This window comes from Festucalex cinctus, chromosome 5 (genome assembly GCF_051991245.1).
Source record: "Festucalex cinctus isolate MCC-2025b chromosome 5, RoL_Fcin_1.0, whole genome shotgun sequence".
NCBI lineage: Eukaryota > Metazoa > Chordata > Actinopteri > Syngnathiformes > Syngnathidae > Festucalex > Festucalex cinctus.
Window position 1 is genome coordinate 7,704,535 of NC_135415.1, and position 17,668 is coordinate 7,722,202.

At 41.6% G+C, this 17,668-nt stretch overlaps 1 protein-coding gene across 2 annotated transcripts in view; it reads right to left on the reverse strand.

The window, feature by feature from the left end:
* Window positions 1-133: 133 nt before the first annotated feature.
* The window catches only part of igsf9b (immunoglobulin superfamily, member 9b), a 35,369-nt gene continuing 17,834 nt past the window's right edge, over window positions 134-17,668 (reverse strand). The window contains exons 4-22 of one of the 2 annotated variants that reach the window (XM_077521919.1): window positions 16,000-16,146; window positions 13,894-14,045; window positions 13,642-13,759; window positions 13,258-13,399; window positions 12,969-13,114; window positions 12,735-12,877; window positions 12,504-12,644; window positions 12,285-12,401; window positions 9,751-9,901; window positions 9,551-9,662; window positions 9,298-9,473; window positions 8,979-9,217; window positions 8,396-8,480; window positions 7,459-7,629; window positions 7,344-7,380; window positions 3,953-7,219; window positions 3,636-3,808; window positions 3,262-3,473; window positions 134-1,635 (exon numbers count right to left, since the gene is read on the reverse strand). In XM_077521919.1, the coding sequence (XP_077378045.1) occupies window positions 3,274-3,473; window positions 3,636-3,808; window positions 3,953-7,219; window positions 7,344-7,380; window positions 7,459-7,629; window positions 8,396-8,480; window positions 8,979-9,217; window positions 9,298-9,473; window positions 9,551-9,662; window positions 9,751-9,901; window positions 12,285-12,401; window positions 12,504-12,644; window positions 12,735-12,877; window positions 12,969-13,114; window positions 13,258-13,399; window positions 13,642-13,759; window positions 13,894-14,045; window positions 16,000-16,146 (5,717 nt within the window). In that variant the 3' untranslated portion in view covers window positions 134-1,635; window positions 3,262-3,273. The remainder of the gene's footprint in view (window positions 1,636-3,261; window positions 3,474-3,635; window positions 3,809-3,952; window positions 7,220-7,343; window positions 7,381-7,458; window positions 7,630-8,395; window positions 8,481-8,978; window positions 9,218-9,297; window positions 9,474-9,550; window positions 9,663-9,750; window positions 9,902-12,284; window positions 12,402-12,503; window positions 12,645-12,734; window positions 12,878-12,968; window positions 13,115-13,257; window positions 13,400-13,641; window positions 13,760-13,893; window positions 14,046-15,999; window positions 16,147-17,668) is intronic. The other variant, XM_077521921.1, reaches the window with a different exon arrangement.

A 17,668-nucleotide genomic window follows, 5' to 3' on the forward strand; every position in this document is an offset into this window, starting at 1 on the left:
AAAAAAAAAAGCTACTAAAGTGACAGAGGACATCAAATAAAACCATCAATCAATCCTCACAAAAGATTTAACAGCTTTTCTTTTCAGAATAAAACAATTTATTCAATACAAACATATAAAAACAACAAAACAATATATAAAACTTTTTATTTTGTACAAAACCTCCAAAGTAATCACTCCAGATGTAGCGTCTCATTTCAGGGTTATTTTAGTAGAAACAATTTGCAGTGTCACAATGTCGCAGGCTGTCATGTGACCAAAACAGCTATGGTCATTAAGCAGTTTAAAAAACAAAACATGGGCACAGTTTATAAAAGACTGAATCATTCACAGTGCTGTCTTCACATCAGTGAATTGTAAACATGTTTGCATATTAGAATCACTTCACAAAAACATGAGAGCAAGAAAAAGGCAATATAACATTTTCTGGTAGTACTTATAACATCCGTTACATTTTTACATCAATACATTATGCAAGTAAAAATTTGCACATCTCAACAGATAAACATGCTGAACGATAAAATGATTTCAGGGAAATTGGAGAAGCAGGGGCAAAATGAGATAAAAATATCTTTACTAAAAAAAAAAATTTAAAATAACATCACCAACTGCCCTGAGGTGCTTGTACTAATTAAAGGATAAGAACATTAATTATATTATATTTGAGAACAAGAATGTCAGTAGGGAAAAGTAGGACAGAACACATTTCCATTTTGGAATAAAAATAATTGTCATAAGCTTCCTTTTTAATAATAATAAAAATCTTTAACCTGAAATAACACCTTCATAGGTTACACGGAGGGCTGCAGCACACAGTGATGCAACGGAACGCCACTCAACACCTCCACAATGTGTAAGCCCTGCCACAATATTTCATGAGTGGCTGAGTATTGATGTGGTAACGCTGGAAATTATAGCCAATCAAAATGCATAGGAGTGTTCACACAGTTAAAAAAATAATAATAAAATCTATTTCCTGGTTTTAAGTGAACAAAACACAGTCACATGCTGCCAGGTCCTAAAAATACAGCAAATCAATATACTGTATTGTTTTACACCAATACATAACCATATTTATAATTTTGTATGTCTCTGTGGATGAAATAGCCAAACTTGTGGTAAAAATGTACGTCAGTGGCCTACGGTACATTCAAATGAGTGGGAGCAAGCCCAGCCTTTCAATATTTTCACCATTTTTCATCTTTATTCGCATCCACGTCATTTTCCTGTAGCAAGCTACGTCTAATTTGTCAGACACTTTAAGCGATAAAAGTACAAGAGAGCCTCAGAACGCAATGCAGGCTTGCAAATCGCTCAGTGATTGGAGGTGAGCGGTCATCGCACGGGGTGTGACCCTTAAAGCAGTTTGCTTCCAGCTTTGTTTCAAAGATGTGATTGTCAACAAAACCCAACACAGTTGTAAAAAAACTTTTATAAAATTAAATAATCCCTTCTCAGCAGACACAAAAACAAGACAATGCCATTGGATGACAAATGTGGACAAACCACTTTACAGTACAGTCTTGGATTCTTTTAGTCTGCTCGAACAGACGATTGAAGCTTTTGTCAAAGTTTTTACTCATGGAACTGTTCACGCAGCTGTTGTCTGTTACTTGATGTCATTCTCTGACGCACCTGTGGAAACAAAGAGCATTGCAGCATTGAAGTATAGCTCTGAACAGAGTGACTTTCCCAGGGTTTCTGCAGGTCGCATCAAATCCAATTGAATGTTTTTTTAATGCCATTTTTTTTTTAAAATGCAACTTAAAACTAATTTAATGCCCATGTCATACTGCATATACACACGCACACGTATACATGCATGCATACATACTTATATCCATATGCTGTTTATATATTTGGGCTGTCAGTCGATTACAATTCACGTAATTAATTATATGATTTCCATAATTAACTTGCGATTAAACGTAATTTATTCGCACATTATGTCTGTTCTAAATGTACAATAAATTATATTTTTCAAGTTTTTCTTACGCTTGTTAATTAACATAAAAGTGGACAAATGGTTACCAAATACAAATGTGATTATATCATTTAGTTAATTGATACAATAATTTTATAGTAAATAATTCATAATTACAGTTAACAGTTATATTTAAAAGGAGTGTAATTTGTGTTGAGTTAATTTTTCTGCCACTAATGCCGCTTTTCCATCGTTCCGGTACCACACCACACCTCACACAACCACACCACAACGCAACCGCCGGTTTTCCACTATAATTGGCGCGCAGCGGGAAGGGGACAGCAACATTTAAACCGTCCGAGCCAAGCTTCCACTCCCGCATTGCGTGCGAATCTGAGATAACATTTCACGAGTGGCAAGTCGCGCCAACATTGAACCATATTTACAATTTAATATGGACCACCATGGATGAAATATTGCGATTCACGACCGGCTCGCGAAGCTATTTCTGAATGGAGAGCTCTGCCGCTGGAGCTCTCATTCAAGTGAATGGGAACACACGACCAGCCAGCGTTGGCACTCGCGATGTTTTTTAAAACCAAAAACGTTACAAAACCATCCACAAGTGCCTTTTGAATTGTAAATATAGTTCAGCGTTGTTGTAAAACATTATTATATTTATTGTATATACTGTATTTTTATGACTTTGGCGAAGCCCACCTTGGCGGGCACCTCTTCCTCTTCTCGCTTAAAACAAGAAAATGGGCGTGTGCCACAGTGTTGTTTGCGGCGTTGTCGGCCAATCAGACGACAGGTGACGTCACGGCCCCGCTAGTCCCCAGACGACCAGCGCAGCAGAACCGCTGCCGAAAGTCTTCTAAACAGCGGTTACAACGGAACGGCTCAGCCCCGAAAAAGTCCCGTAGAGACATTAACATTCGGGGACAAAAATTGCCGCTTCGGTGTGGAACCGGTACGGTAGAAAAGCTCCATAAGTGGCATTGGTGTTTCATGTTGGACATTGGTGACAGGAACACTACATTTTTCATTATTCAGAGCAGTTGTTATTTGTAACATGAAGAAACTTGTGGCATTCAATTTTTAATGCCTCTTGACATCGTAGTTAATGTTTCTTAATGTCATTTAAGGCCTTAATTGAGGCAAAATCCAATTAATGACTGTTGATGCTTTTTAATGACCTGCAGAAACCCTGTTTTCCTTGAGAAATTTGCATGCACACGTTGACAAAATATAAAAAGGTGTGAGTGACAGGCAAGAGGCAGGCAGGCGAGCAATGAAGGGAAATCAAGGAAGAGAGGGCAGCCAAAGTGACGGACCGAGTTCTGCATCTAAAGCAGTGCTGAGCTGGCGTCAGAGTCCGAATCGTGTCCAGGTGTGAGGTAGGGCTCGTGGGAACAGATGGACTCCTGAGCCCGTCTGTACTCTTGGTACTCCTGGCGGAGAGCGTTGAAGCGTGCCTCGCTAAGGGATTGGCGGGACTGGCTGCAAGGTGTGTTGGAAACAGTTGGGCAGGCTGGGGGAGGCGGGCCTGAGGGAGTGCATGGGGGACAGGAAATGCATGGATGGATGTCAAGGGAAAAGCTCACGATAATCACAACACTTAAGGGGCAAGCACATGCGGCACCATCACATTCAATGTCAATCCCAATGACACATGCGACAAGAACAAACATCAAAAAAGTGACATCACCTTTGTTTCTTTGGTCCTGGAGGCCAGCAGGTTGATCGCACACAAGCCTCACTCCGCCTCTCTGGATATCTGCTTGTGACTGATCAAACCTCAAGGCCTCCAGGACTTCAGAGTCCACACATGCGTCAGCAGAATCCCACTCATAACTTTCATCTACTGACGTGTTCCTTCTACTGGAATACACAAAAGCAAAAAGTCAGAATGATACAATGCCATAGACAGGAAGTGAGACAAAATCAGCGTCATTTTGGCAACAACAACAAATCCCTCCACCAAGTCCTGTTTGGTGTCTATTTCCCGGTGAGATAATGTTTCACCTTTTCGATCTCCTCTCAGGTGGATACAGCTCAGTTCTGTGCCGCTCACTCTCCTCGGTGGTTTCAGGGGAGCTGAGCAGTGTGGGAGTGATGGACATTGACTGGCGGAAGAGACCAGCACTGCCCCTCCCACTGCTCTGACTGGCATAGCTGGCCCTCCCTCCTTCTCTGACCTCTCGAGGCTCGGTCTCACCCACCCTCCTCATCATCATTCTGTCACCCTCCCTCTGAGGGAAAGGCATGCAGTAGGGTGAGGGCCAGCTGATGCCTCGGGGTAGGTAGGACCTCGGGGGGCCCGTTCTGGGGTCCATCAGTCTCCTGTTCTCTGGTCTGGGTCCTGGCCAAGGGTGAGGATTGGGGACTGGGATGTTAGTGGGCATGGGGAAGTACTTGTACTGAGCAGATCTTAGGGTATCTGGATAAGAGGGGGACCACCTTGAGGAATCAGGGAAAACTGTCCCTTGCCTTCGTGGATCGCAGTGTTCTGACATTGGGGGGCTTTCTCTGGGTGGGTACATAGTAGGAGTGAAGTAGGAGGGACTCGATCTTTGTGCACATCGGGGCCTCTCCAAGCTCCCCATGGTGGGACGTCTGAGGGGGACATACTCTCTCCAGGAAGGACCTGGTCTGAGAAAGGAAGATGGAGCGCGACCTAAACTGTAAGACTTCACCCTGACATCTGGGCTTGGGAATTCATCCCAGTAACATTTCTCAGAGATGTATGTCCTCGGGCTCTCAATGTGCTCCCATCTCGGGGAGCCAAAACTGATAGATTTCTTCAGGAAGGGCCGAGGGGGCCCCATACCTGACAGTGTTCTACAAGGGCCGACGCTCAAGGATTTTTTCAGAAATGGCACAGGGGCTTGACTTATTCGCAGTGCAATGTTATTGGTCTTGTTGCCCGGAGAACCTTGTCTTTGGGGTTGTTCTGATAAAGGCTCACTACTGTCCACAAAGCTCGGAGTATGTTTTGATACTATATCTACCATGCCTTTAGCGGCATTGAGCAAAGTGTGAGCTGGTCTGGATCCCAGTCTTGACTCACTGCCTTTATTCTCAGCTCGAATCTGTGTTTTTTCATTGTAGAGTTGTTTGCTAGTTTTTTGTGGAGCAGGTGATAGTGGTCTTAGGTCGTCTGGAAACCTTACTCGAGGGAGAGACTCCCTTACTTCAACCTGAGGCCTGCAGTCATGTTTTTCTGGCAAAAGTGATATTTCAAAACAGCCCTTCAATTTATTTGAGTCAGTTTCCGCACTTTCTTGGATGTGAACCTCCCAGTTTTTAGGGACTACATCGGGTTTAGCCACTATGGACTGTGTAGATTTTTGGTCCAAACGTCCACCAGTATCTGTAACTCCAGAACCTTCCACAGGTTCATCTACACTCATCTCGATAAAACCTGGAAGGCTTAGATATTCCAGAATCGCACTCGTCTGCAGTGACGACATTTTAGGAGGAGATGCAGCTGGCTTGGTCTTGAATGACCCTGACATTCTGGGGATAGAAAATTGGGATCGATCACTTTCGGTTTCTTCTACAAGAGTCAATGCTGACATCGGGCTGGGACTATCAGAGAAACGACATTTTTCACTCCTCCTGGAGCGCACACGGACACCTTCTCTTTCTGATCCAAAGCTGTGATGGTCATCACCGCCATCATGTTTGGTCACTTTGACATTTGATTTAGCTTGATGCTCAAAGGGTAAGGGAGGGATACTTGGGGGCCCGGAATCCTTTGTGGCTGCGTATGATGTTGAAGCAGTAAACGCTGGACTTGCGGACCGCTTACTGTAGACTAAAGGACTTGGAGAAGCTGACTCCCAATTGCGAGTGCCATACGCATATGAATTCCTGGACCGTGAGGGAGCACCTCGAACACCAATATTTCCCCTTAGGCCCTCTGTCATTGATTTACTACACAGATCTGAATCTCTGTGAGGACTCAGTGACTTGGCTCTGGGCGACGTTGCTAAACATCGAACTGTGGGGTTTTCGAATGTGACATCCGTAGAAGGCATGGGAAGGGATGTGTTCTGAGTCACTGGAGAATATGATAAATCACCAGCAAGAGAGTCTGTAGTTTCTGCACACGAACGAGTATTCTGGAACTGCTGTGATACTGTTAATGCGGGCTCCCAGTGGCGCTTTACTGGGACAAGGTTCGTTATGGCTGTAACAGGGCTAATGTCCCAATCAATGTGAGATGTAGGAGCTCTGTCCGTAGGACTACTCGTGCTCCCAAAGTAACACGCCCTTCGATAGTCTGCTACCCGACTTGTGTGGCCTGAGGTTTTGTCTTTTTGACGGAGCGTAACATCTTGTAGTTTCCATACAGGGTCCTCATCTGACTGGGATACGCTACATTTAGGGCTCTCGTTCCCATCATCTCGGGTTCTGCGACTGCTTGTATAGCGTTTTAGCTCACGCTCCATTTCCTCCCTCTCCTTGGCTAGTTGAATGCACTTTTTGATGCTATCGCTCTCCAGTTCACTGTCAAGTTGGGTGGTAAGTGTGCTCTCATCAGTAAGGAGACTGGCCATTGGTTGATATCCTGAGGTTTGTGGTCTGTCTGCCTCTCTATCCAAAATATAAGTTCTTCTTGACAAAATGGGGAAAAGGTCTTCAGTGCGGGCTGGCATGCGATGTCTTTTCAGAGAATCACTGGGTTTTTTCTCACTGTTGTCTGAGTAAAAGCTCGCTCTTTCCAGGAGGTTCTCTGAGCCATGCTCATCATCAGAGTAAAAGCAGCCATGACGAGAGAAGTTCCGAGCAATGCTCCGTACTCTTCCAGGGGAGGAGGAAGATCGAGTAAGATCCAGGACATCCACAGTAAATGGCAAATCCTTCCTGTCATCCTTGTCGGAACTCAGGAGACTTGATTTTGGAGAGTCCCTAAATGATGTGCGGTTGCTGCCTGAGCCACTTGCGCCACCATTGCTTTGCAAAATGTCCTTGAGATTTTTCTTAGTGGAGGGACTGGAGCTCTCAATCAGAGGTTGGATTATGAAACGTCCATCTGGACCTCTGTGAATAGACTCCAAAGATGGTGAAGGAGCTTGGGACCCCAGGTGGCTCTCAAATAGGGTGTAATGCGGTGGTGGAGACGAGTTAGCCAAAAGCTGCTTGCGCTGGTCTTGGTATTCTCCTCGACTTCCTTTATCGAAGGAGGAGCGATCATACTGAGAGGAGGAGGTTGGGAAGAAGGGAATGGGTGGACACAGCTTCAGCTTCAAGACACTGTCTGGGCTCCGGGGAGGAGAACGATCTCTGATCGGGGAAAAAAGACAGAACAAAAGTTGAATTAAACGAAACATACTTAAAAGATTAACATTTTCTTTTTCAGCTCAATTATGATATTTAATAATCACATTAAACCAATTGAGATGCTTACTCCGTAGATGGACTCTTCTGGAAAGCAGATGGAACATCTACGAGAAGAACAATATAATTTTTCCCCCTATTCAATATACAGCATATTGCACCTATATTCGCCACTCATGTTTTACCTTGTTGTCTCTTCCTGCGCCGACGTTCTCTCCAGTTTCTCATATAGCAAGCTGTTACTAATGAGAGCACAATGGCCATGAAAAGGAAGCACACCCCTCCAACCACACCTGCCAGGAGTGGCGCAGGGACCAGCTCCAAGAAACTAGGGCTTAGGGGGTAAATTTCCATCCCTGTAAGTCCGATCAGACAGACCACAGTTAGTCAAGTTGGCAATCATATTTTGGAATAGATACATTCTTTTAATCCTATGGGGTATATGCCACGGAAAAGGCGGGACATGATTTTGCACATCAGTTTATTTCCGGTCTGGGTTGCGCGGCAACCCAGGGCCACAAAGTCGGAAGCACAAGTATTTTTGACGCAGGCCCACACATCGTAAACCGAACCGGAAACAAACTGTTGTGCAAAAAACAGTCCCGCCTCTTCCGTGGCATATACCCCATAAAGCCTGAACCATGAAATATATGAGCGAAGATTCTGATTCTTTGTAAACAGAGTATTTATTGGTCCTTTTGAACAAACAATAAAACATCTTTTTGAAAATCAACTTCCACATAGGACTTTTTAATTTGTGTCATATTTAATACATCCGGTCACAATGCTTTAAATTTGTACATTTATAACTGTCAAAAATATAATAATAAACAGACATATCAAAGATATTAGTATTTCCAAAAATCAGAATGAACATTTCCCACTATTATATGTGGTTGTCTCTCCTTTCTCCCTTTTTAGGGCGATCTTGGAAGGTCGCTGTAAAGACATCAGGTGGGTGATACTGCCTTCTAATGGATTATCCATGCAATGCATGTGTCAGCTCATATACGTCACGGTTTTAATGGAGAAAAAAATATACTGAAATAGAGGGCTCAAAATGTCTTGTATTTAATAATAGGTTTGGCTTTATAGGATTAAATATGTAATTTTGTGATTTACCTTCAGTAGATATAGTGACAAAATCACTTGGCTCACTGCGCACTTGATTGCTGCGGGACATCAGCCTCAGATCATAAGTGGAGTCCTGAGCAAAAAAGAAATTTGATTAACTTTTCATTAAACCTTTTAGCATTAAAAATAAAAAATAAAAAATGGGGCGGCACGGTGCGTGAGTGGTTAGCACGTCCGCCTCCCAGTTCTGAGGACTCCGGTTTGAGTCCAGGCTCCGACCTTCCTGGGTGGAGTTTCATGTTCTCCCTGTGCCCGCGTGGGTCTTCTCCGGGTGCTCCGGTCTCCTCCCACATTCCAAAGACATGCATGGCAGGTTAATTGGGTGCTCCGAATTGTCCCTAGGTGTGCTTGTGAGTGTGGATGGTTGTTCGTCTCTGTGTGCCCTGCGATTGGCTGGCAACCAGTCCAGGGTGTCCCCTTGCCTACTGCCCAGAGCCAGCTGGGATAGGCGCCAGCACCCCCCGCGACCCTTGTGAGGAATAAGCGGTCAAGAAAATGGATGGATGGATGGAAAAAAAAATAAAATAAATTAAATCCACACAATCTGAAATCCAATTGAAATCCGCCTTACGCGAAGCAGTCCTGGTACAAGGACTTCACTCTCATTGGCACTGATGTTGCTGCTGAGGATGACCCACTGGCCCTGATTCCGACGGGCCTGCAGCACAAAACTTGTCAGCGGACAGGATGGAATCTCAGGAGGTGACCACTGGAGGAGAACTCCTCGTCTGGTGCGATTAGCAGACAAGATTATAGGCGGCTCGAGTGTTAGTAGAGTGGTGGTGACAGTTGGGGCTTCTGTTGGCACAGCTACGAAGAGAAAACAGATTTAGGTCCGTACCAGGACAAAAGTGGCTAGAAATGTCAAGGGTCCAAAAATATTCACAAACCTTGAGTTCTTACAGTAACAATTTCACTGAAAGGTCCAGAGCCGAGTTTATTCTGAGGTAAGACACTGAATTGATAACTAGTTGCAGCCAGGAGACCGGTGACCAACAAGTAGTTTTTGGATGTGGGAACAGGTAAAGATGCCCATTCATGTTTACCTCTGGATGCCTGCTTGACCCTGATAAAATAAAGGGAATGCTAGCTTTGTGTTTGTATGTTGAAAGATTACAAGTACTCATGTTGTATGTTACTTACCACACAGTGAACTTCTGGGTGTATCCACCATCAAACCCAGGCACCCAGGACACATTAGCCTGGTTTATCTCTGTGCTCACAGATACTGAAGACACAGCATGAGGACTTGTACCTGAGCAAAACACACAGAAGCAATTGTGAAAAGACACACACAAAATACATGCAGAATGCGGTACTTATTTGGACATAAACCCACGTACCCAGCACCATTACTACAGTGCCGGCACTGACAGTTGCTACACGATTAGAGGCCAAGCATTCCCAGCCCCCGTGGTGGTCTTTACTGAGAGGCTGCAGCAGGAGGGAACCATTAACCAACACAAAGTACGGAGAACGAGGAATAGGGCCAATCTGGTAGGGAAGACATAATTGGTTAAAAAAAAAAGAAAGACAACCACACTTGTACAAATTCACAGAAGCATGGAACTGCCAACATGGAGGAGTACACATTTAAGACTGGCAAAGAGGTTTAAAATGTATTTGCAAATACTGTACATTTAAACTAGGGGTGGCAGGCGGAATTATGGTAATTAAATGGCATGACTTCAGTAGTTAACTCACGATTAATCACAAATTTTGTATCTGTTCTAAATGTACAATAAAATGTACATTAAAAAACTGTTTCTAAGTTTCCATATTCTTGTTAACATAAAAGTGGAAAAAAATCTTAAACTAATAGAAATATGGCAAAATTTTGTTGTCATTGATACAGTAATTTCAAAATAATTCATAAGATTGAGTTAAAATTAAAACGATGTACTGTACTGTAAAAAAACAAGTGTGATATTGATTTGTGTTGAGGTAATTTTTCTGCCACTAGATGGCATAATTGCATTTGTAAGACGTTGTTGAGAGCTCAGTGCATTTTTATTTTCATATTAAAGGGATACTTGACTTATTGAACAATTTTCAGCAGTGAAAACGTTACTATTTTGTCCAAGATGAATTTGATAACCATTGTTTTTCATGTACAATCAATACCTTTAATAAGTAATTTTTCTACTTGCTGTTGACTGATGATGACATTACCTGTGCTGAGGAAGTAGGTAACGGCCAATCATGGCTCACCTGTTTTCTGGGTTTGGTCAGTAAACTGAGCCATGATTGGTCGTTACCTACTTCCTCAGCACAGGTGATGTCATCACCAGTCGACAGCAAGTAGAAAAATTACTTTTTATATTTACTAATTGTACAAAATTTTAGACAAAATATTAACTTGTTACTTCTGAAAATGGCTCAATGAGTCCAGTATCCCTTTAAGAGCTATCTAATCTTTGATATGAAGTAACTTGTGAAATTGTGCACATTTTTAAAATTGTAAAAAAAAAACAAAAAAACTTGACCCCAAGTCCTCACAAATATATGCATTATTCTTAACTTTGACTGCCACATGTTATCAAACAAAAACCCCAAAAAACCCACAGTGCCAGCCGATTTTGAGCATTTTAACTCATCTTTCAAGGCAAAAAGAATATTGTTTGCCTTTACTACATATACAATGTGGGTACTAAATGAAAGCTCGCATTCCATTCATCGTAATTTTACTAATAATTATTAACCGTCTTCGGCAGTCAAAGAGTTAAATTTTATTAGTGCTAAATTTTGACGTGGACATGTCTGCTGCGTTGCGACTGGAATTCCCCCAGTACAGGCTTTCCAAGTAAGGGGCGGTCATTAATCGCGCGTAGAAAAAAATTGTGGTGTTAAAGGAACTATTAATCAAAATTAACGCACTAATTTTTACACCCTTAAACATATTTAAATCCGTACAAACGTACTTGTATGCTAAATCACGGACTTATATTTGAATGGATGCTCCCCCCCCATAATGCCATGGGGTTTGCGCATGCCCTGTGGAATTATTAGGAAAAAATTACAAATGGAAATCATGCCACTGCAGACATAATAATAATAATAATAATTAGGGGTGTTAAAAAAAAATCGATTCAGCAATATATCGCGATACTACAGCATGCAATTCTCGAATCGATTCAATAGGCAGCTGAATCGATTTTTTAATATCCCTTTTTGATGGAAAAATATTCAATAAAACGTTTAACTTTCACACCTTAGGCATGGAAGAATGTTATATTAATGGAACATTAAGCCTTAATATTTTATTTCAATGCTGTTCTAATATGAAAAAAGGTTACAACCTGTTTGTTAAATACAGTGGCTCACAGTTATAAAACTGAAGTTTGAGATCAATAAATAATAAATTTTCATACAAATCTTACAGTGTACATGTACAAGTTTACTGAATGGTATTTTCTAAATTTGAGTAAAAAAAAATCACAACATTCGACTTGTAAATTCATATCGGGATTAATCGGTATTGAATCGAATCGTGACCTATGAATCGTGATACGGATCGTATCGTCAGGTACTAGGCAATTCACACCCCAAATAATAATAAATAAATCATTATTACAAATAAACAATGTTTACTTACTTGATTTTCAAAAGTATTGGTATAATGCGGGCCAGAATAGAATTTTTCTTTTAATTTGCGCATGTGGAAGTCAATACCCTGTGGCATTATGGGGGGGAAATTGGCTACGAGTACATTCGAACATACAAACACAATTACGTATTACTCTAAGTATTCAAATGTATTTGCAAGTATGTTCATTCAAACATATTTGCCTGTCAAAAATGTTTGCTCCACATTGGCAGCTGCACGCTTCGGTACAAATTGTCTATGATCACGAACAAAACCCCCCAAAAACCTCACCTTGCTCCATGTTATGTTTGGCGGGGGGTCTCCATTAGCTTCGCAAGGGATGATCAACTCTCTGCCCACCTCCTGAAGATATTCAGGCCGAGGAGGCACTTGGAATGTGGGTGGATCCTGGAACATAGAGATCATAGAGAACATAGAGAGCCTTTGTCACATCGCGCTACGATGCAAAGCATCTCTGTAACAAAACACAGCGGAGGCAATCTTGCGTACCTGCAGAATGACCTGGGTGGGCTCAGATTGACCCATGGTTCCGTAGCTGTTATACGCAGTGCAGCTGTACATGCCCACAGCATTGTCGTTTGCTGTTGCTATGAAAACCGAGCCCTCAGAGTTCACCATCCAGCCTGGGAACTAGATAGGTCAAAAATGTAATATATATTGTATCGCTACGCCTGATGTTACAATTTGAATTACATGTCAGACAGTTGTGCAACATCTTACATGGTCGAGATTTAAATCGTTCCCGTCTTTGGTCCAGTTCACATACAGCACAGGAGGGTCCGCCTGGACGGGACACGCGATGACCCCCTCCATGCCAGAGGGCAAGTAGGTTTCCCGGGGCATTCGTACAACTCGTGCAGGGTCTAACATGGAGGAGAAGAATTGGCAACAGAACAAAGACGTTTATGTCACTACACGAGGGCTTACTTTTCAAGCAGATTCACTTATTCTTACGTTTCACTTTGAGATGCGCTGAGGCTGAGGGTGGAGTCAATATCCCGTTTGTTGGGATACACGTGTAATTTCCAGCATCTTCTGGAATTAGATTTGGGATTAAGAGGGTTCCGTCCACCAAAATCTTCACTCTGGATTTTAAAGATCTAAAACAAAACAATAATATTTGTTTAAACATTTTTGTTATCTTTTGCCCTTCTATAAAAGCGTGATTTCGTGAACTTGTAAAACATAAGATCCATTTTGCACTTGGCAAGATAAATTAAATTATATTCTAAGTGAGACTCACTCAATATGGTAAACATTCTGTCCTTGTTTCATCCACTCATACGTGAGGTTGGAAGGGTAAGCGTCAGCCTGGCATTGCAAAACTGCATCCTGGGACATATTGAGAGTGGTGTCCTCCGGCGAGATGATGATGATTGGGGGACCTTCATTGGCAAAGTGGAAGACAACACACACAGTCAATCACACTATGTTGAGAGTGCAGTACACTTCGTGCAGATTAGTTCCATCATTGCTGTAGTAACAAGAGATGGACAGAAGGTGGCACTATCATTTGATTGATTCAATTTTCCTGTTTAGTTTGTGTGACAGTGCTGCGTTTGAAATGCTTTAATTCTTGTTTTGCCAGCATGAACTGTGATATTTTGTTTTTCATTCCAACTCTCACCTTTGACCTGCAGCTGTGTCGTGTGCGTCAGGTTGCCCTCTGAATTGGAAACGTGACATTTGTATACCCCTGAAATGCTTCTTGTGGCTGAGGCTAAAGACAAGGTACCGTTGAGCACCTGAAATTGGCCAATGGCCCCCGAAAAGAGAAAAGTTGGTTATTGAGTAGGAGACAAAGCAATTTGCTGCAATGGAATCAAAACTCTCAAGTTTCCCTTTAAACACATGAATACAAATGAGTCATCGTCCTCACTTTGATTTTTTCATGTTTCTCAATTGGGCTCTCATCTTTGTGCCATACAACAGTTGGGCGAGGGTTGCCATGAGCGCCACAGCTGAGCGTCAGCGAGTCTCCGAGCAAAACCTCCACAAAAGTTGGCGGCGTCTTGATAAAAACCGGTGGCGCTGAAAGAAACAAGCACAGATGAAAAAGGCAGTTATAGCTCTTTGTTTACATAGATATTTGTGATTCTGTGATTTGGACAGTGTAGCTTGGTTGGAAGTTGGTTCGTTAAGAAACACAGACTAAATAGTCTCGATTACCTATTGTGTCATTTTGATGTTTGCACTCATTTGATCCATCCAACCAAGCTAAAAATAAATGCAACATAATCTAAACACAAGATTCATTCCGTATTGCGATTACCTCACCAATTCTTTTGTGGTACGTATTGTAAATGAAATACAATATGTGCACTGATGCACCACTATTATGTACCAGAATGAATAGTGCCCTGTGGTTATTTGCAACCTGATGCACCGTCCGCATGTAAGCCTTTCATTGAGTCAAGTACAATAAAATGAAATCTGCTTTTCACACTCAATAACTTCTGTTCCTCTGTGGCACAGTTGTGGCAACGAAGTGGTTGACAAATGGCGAGTATTTTCATCTCTCACATTTCAGCCTAAAAACTTTTAAGGGCACACTTTGCACCACATGTTTTCCAGAGTACGGAAAAGTTCGGAAGCCTGGAAATGCCAATGTGGAGTGAATATTTTTGACTGGAAAATATGTTTGAATGTACTTGCAAATACGTTTGAAAGTATTTGAAAATATGTTTAAAACACATTTAAATAGGTTTACAAATGTACAGTACATATTTTACGGTACATTGGTACGTATTTAAAGGTACATTCGATCGTACATGCAAATATATTTGAATGTATTAATATGTACTTGGATATACATTTGAACGTACTTGTAGGCTAAATACTAAAGAATAATAATAATAATAATAATAATAAAATACCACGGGTTATGTGTACGCAGAAGTTAATACCCCGTGGCATAATGGGAAAAAAATGCCAAACGGAAATTTTGCACTGCAGTCATAATAATAAATCATAAATATTATGATTACATTTTAAATGATACATGTAACATTTTAAATATTACAAATAAATATATAAAATAATAAAGAAAATATCTTCTTTTTTTTTTTTACTTATGTATGCGCGAGTCAATGCACTGTGGCATTATGTAAAAAAAGTTTTGAGCATGTAGCCTACAAGTATGTTCAAACATATCTGCAAATACGTTTAAACTAGTGCTGTCAAATTTAAAGTGTTAACTCATTGGTTAATTACAACAAATTAATCGCATTAATCATTTATTAACGCAGATTAATCACATTATTAATTTTGATCGCAGATGATCCTTTAGCTTGATGGCGGATGGTTACGTCAAAGGCAGCGCAGCAATCAACATAACTATATGCATTAAAGTAAAGCATTTAATAAATGTTTGTGTATGACATTGAGAATATTTATTCGTGTCAAAATATTGGGGTAATTTTTTTTTCATGTTAAATTATGCAAGTAATTAACTGATTAGAAAGAGAGGAGGATGAGAGCGTGTGCAGTGGACCGAAAAATGTTTAACACAAAAGATTTAACACAAAACAGGTGCTGTTCGATTTGGTGGGCAAAAATTTTTTGATAACAAGCATTTTTAATTAAGTGATTAATCATGATTAATCACAATTCTAAGATGTGAATATATTTTGATTTAATAAATAAAAAAAAGTCATTTGACAGCTTTATGTGCAAATATAATCGAACCCATTTGCAAAACACGTTCGAACATACTTGCAAATATATTTATAAATATTTGTAAATATGTTAAAATGTATTTGGCAGCCAAATATGGCTAGTCCACATTGGCAGTTCTGCGCTTCCGTATGTAAAGACAAGCTGTGTTCGTCATGTGCACGGAATGCCACGCAGCATAACGGTGCATATTTGTTTTGCCCGTGCCTTTTCGCCACATGCTGCTGCTGATGTCAACAATCAAAGTGCCAGTGATGAGCCAGCAAATGAGCGGCTCTTTGTTTGTCCAACTCCCCCCGCAGCGCTGCACCTGTGATGGAGAGGAAGGTCCATGTGCCGTTTTGGAAGTTGTCCGTTTTGCTGTCCAGGAGCAGGATGCGGCACTCGAACCAGCCCTCATCCTCAAGGGTCAGACGTTCCACCAGCAGGGAGGCGCCGCGGGTCAGGGAGACCCGCCCTGTGGGAGGAAGCGTGGGGGATGAGGGGGGTTAGTGCGATCTGGCAACCAGACCGCTAAAGTCAGCACATGCAGGAGCGGTGATGACGCGGGGATCATTACACAAAGGCCAGGTAAAAAAACAAAACAAAATAGTGCTAATATTTGTGAGAAATAATTATTTAGGGCATCAGCAGAGTCGAATCAGGGGAGGTTATCATCCATCTCAGGGGGCGGCCATTTTGCCATTTGCTGTCGACCGAAAATGACATATCAGTTCAGCGCTGAGTACCAACCAATCATGGAACATCACAAACATCACATGACTAAACTCAGGAAACAGGTGAGCCGTGATTGGTCGTTTCAGCCATGAGCAACTGTGATGTCATTTTTAGTTTAACAACAAGTGATAAAATGGCCGCCTCTGAGATGGCTAGCAAGAGGTGGATTTTGCTTCTTTATTCATACTCTACAAACACAATATTAATCAGAATGTCATGTAAGGGGTTGGGGACTAGTGGGGGTGCATAGAACATAAATTAAAGAACACTTTTTGACTTAACTTTCCCTTTAAATCATGTGATAAGTAATTGTTGAAACAACATAAAATGAAAACATCTTTGAGTGTTTCAAAGTCACAATTACACCCTCACACATTTCATCTCTCACTGTCATAACTGCCAGAACGCACTCTCGCACTTCTCTGTACTTTTTATACCTCCCTTTTAGGCTTTGAAACTTGATCTGTCGGTTGCCTGGTGACTGCAGCCTCAAGTTACCCCCTCCTCACTTTCTTTCCTTTTATTCCGTCTCTCAATGAACTCCTTTTTTTTTTTTTCCCCCCCTTTTTAACCCCCCCTTCAATCTCAGCTCTTTTAACGACAGGAGGGTGTGCGCAGGAAGGGGGAAACACACAAGTTGTTCATACCAGGCAGTTTGAAAGTAAACAGAGTCAATATTGGGACGTTCCCACCATCGCCCTATTCTTGTTTGCAGGAGGGGGAAAGGGGTTGTCTCATAGTTTATTTATTCTTTCATGCAAGATACTCAACATTTTCACCACTTTTATGTATTAGCACAGCACCTCACATTTTATCTCGAAGCAGACAACAGCATCAGACAGTGAATACAAGAGGAAATAATGACAAAATGCCCTTTACAACCTTGAAGCAAGTATTGCAGAAAGGAACATAATATCTTCAGTATTGACTTCCCTTTACAAAGCACAGTCTGGAACGCTATGAAAGCTATGAAATTTATTTAACTTTCGACACGGCCTCAAGACAGGGCGAAACACACGCTGTGAGTATACACAGCCAACAATGGCTTATAATTAACCCCACATTCCTGACTGGGGTTGTTGCTGTGCTTAATGGTCACGTTTAATGATTGGCTAAACGCCGTCAAGTCTCGGATGGCCAATACTCTCGTCTGAGATGCTCCATCAAACAAATGTGTTAAATCTCAGGTCAATGTTGATCAAACAAGCGGAGAGAAGGTCCATTTCCTATGCAACCTTCACCACTTGGACATTGAATTAAAA